The sequence below is a fragment of the Quercus robur genome, chromosome 12 (assembly GCF_932294415.1).
Source record: "Quercus robur chromosome 12, dhQueRobu3.1, whole genome shotgun sequence".
NCBI lineage: Eukaryota > Viridiplantae > Streptophyta > Magnoliopsida > Fagales > Fagaceae > Quercus > Quercus robur.
The window spans coordinates 1396589-1405314 of record NC_065545.1 but is presented as its reverse complement, the minus strand read 5'-3'; the positions used below and the strand labels follow the sequence as shown (position 1 = coordinate 1405314).

The 8726-nt window shown below is 33.7% G+C and overlaps 1 protein-coding gene across 2 annotated transcripts in view; it reads left to right on the top strand.

The window, feature by feature from the left end:
* Positions 1 to 639: 639 nt before the first annotated feature.
* Positions 640 to 8726, top strand: part of LOC126709518 (uncharacterized) — a 28237-nt gene continuing 20150 nt past the window's right edge. Inside the window, exons 1-6 of one of the 2 annotated variants that reach the window (XM_050409791.1) lie at positions 650 to 1650; positions 1976 to 2125; positions 2679 to 2846; positions 5046 to 5150; positions 6287 to 6400; positions 6889 to 7200. In XM_050409791.1, coding sequence (XP_050265748.1) covers positions 1128 to 1650; positions 1976 to 2125; positions 2679 to 2846; positions 5046 to 5150; positions 6287 to 6400; positions 6889 to 7200 — 1372 coding nt within the window. In that variant the 5' untranslated portion in view covers positions 650 to 1127. Of the gene's footprint in view, positions 1651 to 1975; positions 2126 to 2678; positions 2847 to 5045; positions 5151 to 6286; positions 6401 to 6888; positions 7201 to 8726 lie in introns of both variants that reach the window. The other variant, XM_050409794.1, reaches the window with a different exon arrangement.

Genomic DNA, 8726 nt, shown 5'->3' with positions numbered 1-8726 from the left:
AAGGAATCATGAGCCATGTTTGATTTAATTACTATACGATGAATATTAATTGTGTGCTTTTTGTGTAATTAAAGAATACAATCTTACACTTCACCATTGGTGGTGGTTGGTCTAGTGGTTATGAACTTGATCCTAAGGGTTTATGAGGTTTATTAGGTCTTAGGGTCGAACTCCGCAATGGAAAGCACTTGAAAAATTACTCTATGCTCTCAATTCATGCTTACTAGCGTCCTTAATAAGGCTGGGTGCATAGCTATGACTCATTCAAATCATCTGCTCTCGCAGGCTCAGGCCCAACGAGAGTATCACTATAATTACGCTCAAATGAAAGACGCCAACTCAGGTTGCCCATTTCTATCCATTTTTCTCTCGGCAAAAAAGAATACAATCTTACACTTCCATCAAGAGCTTTCTAAAAAATAAAAATAAAATATAAAAAAGAAAGACCCCACAGACCTACTAAACATCTTTTTTTTAGAGCGAGATAAGAAATAATTTTGTTTAAAAGGAAAAGCTTGGATTCTGATGAAAAACATGGGGTGAATCAACATCATTTGGAATATAATTTGCTTTAGGTCCAAGTCTAGTCTATCCTTTTTTTTTTTTTTCTTTTTCTTTTTGAGAATTTAGTCTCTCTTTTTAACTTGACCTTTGATTCGATTCGAGGTTATATTTCATAAACTTATTTGGTAGAAATTCTCCCAAACTATGTTCACTGTCAGTCTGTCACTATGTTTTTCAAAAGCCAAAATAATGTTGGACAATTAATTGTACCTACTGTTGTTGATTTTTTTTTTTTCCTGTTTCTATTAGTTTCTGTCATTCTGATTGTCAGGCGGCAAAAATGTTTTTTTTTTTTTTCCTAGTTCTTTTTTTGAATACTAATGACGAACTTCTAGAAGAGGTAGTCTTAGACTCTTAGTCTACAAGCTACAGATATGCTAGTAAACACAACAGCATGTGGAAGAAGCTTTCCTTGAAGTACTGTTTGTGTATGTTTCTTTGTAGCACTAGCACAGGACTCGGTCGATCTCTAGTATAAAATCAAAACACAAGTCCCAGTTAGTTTTACCATCTCCTACTCATCTAACTCGACTCCTTTCCTGTCCTTCTTCCTGTTAGCGAAAATGACTTCCACCATAGCCCAAACGGATCTGGAAATTGAGAAAATCAAGAAAGATTTGTTCAAAATGGCCATGAGAGGCCAATGGGAAGACGTGGTTAATATATATAGTGAAAATAAAAAGCTCCACAAGGCCAAGCTCACAAGTTCAGGGGACACAGCATTACACATGGCTGTCTCCGATGGCAAAGAAGAGGAAGTCAGAAAACTTGTGGGATGTATCCCCGCTCAACCAGATAGAAAAGATGTTCTGACAATTAAAAACGAACAAGGGAGTACCCCTCTCCATATTGCTGCATCAATGGGGAATGTGGCTATGTGTGCGTGCATTGCAGAAGTTGATCCATCATTGGTGGGTGCTCGTAATGATGACAATGAGACTCCTTTTTTCTTGGCAGCGCTCTCTGGTAAAAAAGACGCCTTTCTTCGTCTTCACCAGATCTGTGGTACCGAAAATGGCTATGAATATTCAAGGAGGAAGGATGGTGACACTATTCTTCATTGCGCCATCGCTGGAGATTATTTTGGTGAGTATTTTAACTGTTTAAATATATCTTTCTTTAATAATTTCTAATCATAACCAATAACTTTCTATGATTTGTTTTCATTTTAAATTTTAATTATTTTATAAGGATCGAAAAACAAATATGAGCTGTGTTATAATTAAGAGAACAAAAGAAAAATATGATTAAAATCGACATTCATCCAAAATAGTGTAGGCAGATACTTGTTATTTTAGAGAATTTGGGCTTACTGATATGGAGTACTTTTATCTTCTTTCTATTTTGGTACTAACTACTAAGATATGTTTCAAATGTTGCTTTCTTTCTTTTTTTTCTTTTTTTTGGACAGATTTGGCATTCAGAATAATTCACTTGTATAAAAAACTAGTTAACTCTTTCAACGAAAAAGGATGGACCCCTCTTCATTTGCTAGCGAGCAAGCCTTCCGCCTTCAGAAGTGGTAGCCACCTTGGAGGATGGTATAAAATGATTTATTACTGTAAGTATCACTAAATGAGCAATCATAAACAGAATCATGTTATAGATTTAAAATAGAGTCTGACTTTGGTAAGTTGGGATGTAAAATTCATATTTTATATCATTTAATAAGAAATTATCATATCAGCTTTTTACTTAAAAGTTAAAACTTAATATATCCTACCGTCTCAATAAACTCACATTTAAGTTGGATTTTCAAATGCGTATTTGTATTGATTGAAAATATGTAATATGATGAAGTGGTATATTGGGATTGAAGGGATAAAATTTGAGTTTTACATTACATCCTTATAAAATTTAATCTCCTAAATTATATGTTTTGAAATGAAATATTTCCCTAATTTATTTTACTGCTTTACGTATATTGTTGTATGACTTGTATCTCATATATAATCGGCAAAAATCAGTTATCGCGGTATGTGTGACTTGGTATTAAATTCGTATATTCTAGATTTAATTAAGAATCATCAAAATATGGATTTTAGATTAAGAATCATGGCCTAAAATAGTTTTATATTTTAAAAAATGGATTTTTTTTTCTTATTTTTTGGAAGGTATCTTTGTTGATGAGCTCGAGCTTGACAATCAGAATTTTCAAGAGACCATTAAATCATCTGATCACCCGTCAACGGGACCTGAAAACAATCTCGTTGACCAAAAGAAACAGGATTATCCAGAGAACTACAAAACATGCCTCGACTTCTTGCAATTTTTTTGGGAAGGTGACTTTTTCTTCTTCTTCTGCCTCAAATTTTTTTTTTTTTTTTTTCATCTTCTTCTTCTTCTTTGTGAATTAATCCATAGGACTTGTCACTATTTACAATTTATCAATGAGTGATAAAACTAAGATTAATTAAGTACAATAACAGCAAATACCAAATTTTAAAAATAAAGAAATTAACAAGAGGAACACTTAGATCTAGTAACCTACAAAATTAGAGTCATTTTATGTGTGACTTGGTTCTTAATTTAGAGTCACAAAATTAGAGTCACAAAATTAGAATGATCTAAGTTACCACAAAATTAAGAACCAATGAAGAATGACTCTAAATGAAATCACACTCCCAGAGTAACCTACCCCAATTAAGACAACTTACTGTAGAAAGAAAAGTTAATGCTTTAGCTCAAAAACCTTTAAGTACTCTATGTGAAAAACTAATTTGGGAAAAACGATTTCATTGCATTAATTAGAATTACAGAAGCTAATCTATATATACAAGCTAAAGGAAGTAACTAACTCTAACTAACTCCCATAAAATGTGCTAATCAGAAAAACTAAATACTAACAGCTCTTGGCACGTGTATTACTAACAGTAGTTGGCACGTGTGAAACATATATACAAGATACTACTAACTAAACTACAAGTCGTATATAGCAACTAACTACATGTCGTGGTCTCAGGTCTGTTCTTCTATATCTTGACTTCCCCTGTTTTCTGTGTATGAGCTTATCTGCAACAATTGGTTCTTTGACAGTAGATTCAGCTTGACCAGAAGGCTTCTTCTTTTGATGCTCTGCACACGACCCAATAGATAAACTTAGTCCTATGACCCACTACAGTTTTAGAATTTTTGAACTTTTCGTACATGAATTCATGAATGACCTGCCCATGTTCATAACCAAAACTTTTGACCAACTGTTCCTCAAAAAAAAAAAAAAAAAAAAAAAAAAAACAGAAACAAACTTTTGACCAACTCCAGTGACCCATCTTGAAGGTTTGAATACTGCAGTGACGCGCTTGGCTATGTGGATTCAACTCTTGATCACTAATAGGCAATAACACCGTGTTGAACATTCGCTTTCTAAGCTCACGGGTGCGCAGCAATGGTTCTATAACTTGTATCCTATATCGAGATTGTAAACACCAACATATGTGAAAAATAAAATGGATATTAATAAAACACACAAGCATTCAACATAGTTTGATATGAAAGTGAATGGTTACAAAACCAATTGTACAAAAACTATAAGGAATAAATAGACAATAAATAATGACTCCCCCTATATATCAGCCCCCCCACCCAACACCCCTCTCATCAAAAAAGAAATACATAGTCCCCCTAACAAGTACATCACACACTCTGACATATACTTCAATACACTCCCTTCTTGTCATGAAAGACAAAGGGTACACAAGAATCAGCAAGAGGAGGAAATCGGCTCTCCAAACGAGTCAACTGAGAATGGCAAGAGGGGTACGCGGGGTGGCCATGAGCTACTGTAAACAATAGTCCATCACATTGCTCAAAGATGGAGTAGCACGAGAGGAGGAATGACCGGGCACATTGTCCTAAGCAGCAATAGCAGCATCTTCAGTAGCATCAGTATCGTCTAAATCATTGTCTGGCTTAGAAGTTGAAGTGCAAGGTTGAGGTCGTTTCTGCTGAGACCTACTCAAGATAAGGGTACCACAACCAATAGCAAAAGGGAGGGGGACACGGTTCAGACCAGGTTAAATAACGACTCCTAAGTGCAAAAGGATCCTTGTGATCACAACTGAAAAGGGAATGACAATCTGCTTAGAATTGTTCCAGTGTTCGTCTATTATGGTCTGAGTTATATATGTCCTACACAAAACTATAGGAACATGAATGCCCAGTGCTCACTTTGTGTAGTAGTTGTTATTTATTTCTATTAAGTAAAATTAAATTAAATGAGAGGGGTGGATATGTTATAAGTGTAAATCCCAAGTGCATCTCAAAACTCTCAAAATGCATTATGCATTAGGCATTTATAAAGCTAACATCTAATTTCCTCTTTCTTTCTTTGCTTTTTGTGATAGTTAATTTCCTCTTTGGATTTACACATTTATAAAAAGATTGACATACACAAAGCGCAAAGCCATAATTAATGCATATTCTTATAGTTATGACTTAGTTGCTATCTGCTAGTGAACAAACTTCTTTTTTCTTCTTATCAGTCGAAAAAAAGAATGGGGTGATCAGAAAGGATGCACAGAACCATGAAAAATCAGATGTTAAATCTAAAGCGGCAACAGATGTAGAGAACCCTAAAGCTGAAGCAGGTAATCAAGCTGAGGTGTGACACCTCAGATATTATAAATTAAATTTTTATAAAGGTATTACACGAACATGTCTAATCTCAGAATAGTAAGTACAAAGTTGACCTGAAAAATAAAAAATAGTTACGGAGAATCCCAAATATAATCAATAGTTATGGGATTTCACAGGAAAGGGTATATATGGTGTAAGGGGCAAATGTAAGGGTTATCACAATATCCCTTTCGAATTTCAATAAATGAAACAATGACATAAATAATACTAGTGTGTCTGTCAGCTATAGTTTTAATGCCACTATTGGTGCTACTAGGCAATACCAACTAAGCAAATATTGTTAAAAACTTAAAAGTCTCGCAAATTATAAACACAAGTAGTTGAATTGTTTTCCAGCCTAACCATAATACGGTGAAGGTTCTGTATTTATATATAAATGTACAAATGATCAGATATAAAGTATTTAAGATACAATGAGTTTGAAATACAAAGAAGTTTGAAATATAAATAACTCTTTTTATCTTATCACAATCTATAGATTTAGTTGAGTTTGTATTTCATATTATAGTTATCACTTATAACAAATATTTGAACGCTTGGACTCTATAAGCTGGCTCTTATCCTTAATACAAATCAACTGGCACCTTTTGGCATTGTTAATAGAGATATTCAAGGTTCAAATATCTCATTCTTTATTATAACTATCAAATTTATCCACCCAAAAAAAAATCCAAAAAAACAAAATAAAAAACAAAAAACAACTAAGCAAATATTTGTAGCAAAGAATAGGGAAAAAAAAGATTGGATTAGATATTTTTTTGAAATAGTTTTAACCTACAACGTTCGCTCCTAAAACAAATATCTAATTTTTGCATGCTAATTTTTAATTCCCCCACAAATAAATAAAAAAACCCGAGTTTCGTAATTGTTAAACCAGTCATACTGGCTAGTTTTGATAAAATGGAGAAAAAATAAATTAAATAATATGTTACCGTGAGCCAATTTTTGGGACAGATCGAATTGTTAAATCAATGAGGTCTTATGTTGTCCTGACTTAATCTTTAACACTGAGGTCCAAGCATTGTGAAGACTATATATAACTCTTGAACCTTGTTATTTAAGTATCGCAATCATCTATCTCATTCAGGATCCAATGCTACCAATGGAGTACTGGGGAATCAACTGTTTCCAGCTAATTATGGCACCTGCTTTGAGTTTGTCAAGTTCGCATCCAAGGCAATGCTGGTCATTTTTGGACTAGGTAATGTCATTATAGAGGAATGCTATGAAGATTGAAGTATAAACACAGTTTTTGTTCACAATCTTGTTTACAACTTACTAAAATATATGGCAAATTTTGATCGAAGAAACGTCTTCACTTGAATCCATCCTCCTACCACTTTACTATATATCAATCAAAAGAGGTCATTTCAACAATTTTTTTCACTAGATTTTTTAGTCATTATATAACCATATATATTCACCTCTGCCTTTTTTGTTTATAATATTATTTTTCTTAAAATATTACAGTATGCTACAAATATTATAATATTAAACGAGATGGTATTTACATTATCACATTTTTCTTTCCCCAGTAAGGCTATCTCCTAAGACACTTTTTCTTCTATTTCGTTCAAAAAATAAAAAGTGCATGCACACACAAGGTAGTGACGTACTCATTATGTACACATATACAAGATAATTCACATGGTCTCTAATTTACAATCTAAATTGTATTATGTTAATAAGGATCTACTGGGATAAGAAAGATACAAGAGAAGAAACAGAAGCACACATGGGCCGTTCAGATCATGAACGAACTTCTTCGTTATACTTCATCATATGAATATGATGCCACCGCTGGGGCGAACCCCGTGGCAGCAACAATATCCCCAACAGTGGCAACAGAAACAGAGACAGTGCCTTATGATGCTATCAAATTCGCAGGTGAATCCTCCTCCGAGGATCAGAAGCCAACAGCTCTCTCAAATACTGGTACTTCGAAAACTAACCAAGAAGACAAAAACAAAGAAACTGGCGATAACGATAACACAAAACAAGGTACATATAATCCGCTATATATCCTTCTCACTTGTGAACTTTCTGATTAGCTTACAAAACTCAGAGGGAATTCATTAATCACTAAAACAAAAACAAAAAATCCTAGGGGGTATTTAGGATTTTATTTTATTTTATTTTATTTTTATTTTTATTTTTTTTCTGTTAATACATGATAGAAATCCTACTCTATCATAATTTAAGTGTATATATGTGTGAAACTGCTTTCTGGAGATTTGAACTCCGACTCTTACCCCTACATGTACCCCACAAATACTTATACTTATGGGATAACCATTGCGTAAAGGATGCACGATAAATAAATAAATAAATAAAATAATTGTTTAAGAGGGTAGGAGTTTATAAGATTTTTTTCCCTTAAGGAAAGTGAAAAATTTTCAAGAAAAACAAATAAGTATAATATTAGGGCGAGTCCCAGCATCCGACTTTGTCACTTGTGATCCTACTAACCAAATAAGAAAATAGCAAATCTAAGAGACACTTTACATCAATTTTGTTGCTGTTGTTGTACATCTATCAAACGTGACACCTTAATATTTGTAAAAAAAAAAATTATAAAATTTCCTGGGCCTTTAGACTTTTTGAAGAGAAATGGTCTACATGTGAGTCAAAGTCAACAAATACATATCACAAAAGGAGTACGGTTTATTATGCACACCTTAATGCACACACCTTTACACACAACTGAAATTGTGATTTCGTGTCTTGAAGAATTAAAGTCACGATTTTAAAGTTAGAAGTCATGACTTGAAGTCATAATTTCAATTGCTTTTTTAATTGTGTGTAGAAGTGTATGCAACGGTATTTATGGATTTTTTTTTCAAAATAACATAAATTTTCAAACAATTTTGTTAGTTAGCATCATTTTTAAACTATTTAGCAAATTAACATCTCGAGGCTAAAAGACTCGAGGTCACTGTAGCAAATCGAGTATCACATACTCGATTTCAATGAAAATTCACCTGGAACTCGAGTTTTAAACACTCGAGTTCCACAAAAGAAAACCAAAAAACCTCAATCTCTTCTTCTTCTTCCTCATCTCCCTCGGAAAAAAAAAATAAATAAATAAAAAATAAAATCCATGACAACCCTTCTCCCTTTGAAAAAATAAAATAAAATAAAAAATCCATGACAACCAAAGAAACAACAAAAACACAAACACAAACAAGAGATCAAAGTAGAAACCACACGAAGCAAGAGATCAACCACGAACCTAGCAGCGAACCCAATCGACGAACCCAGGCGGCAAACCCAGCGATGAACCCAAGCAACAAAACCCACGAACTCAAGCGGCAAACCCATGAACCTAGGCGGTGAAACCCATGAACCCAAACTCGGATTGAACCCACGAATGTGTGTGATTCCTCAGGCAAAGGTCGTTTTCCCTCTGTTTCTCTCTTTTTCATTTGTGTAGAGCAGGAACTCGAGTCTCTAATACTCGAGTTCCACTAGCAAATCATTTCCTAGAGACTCGAATTCCACTTGAAATCGATTCCTATAAACTCGAG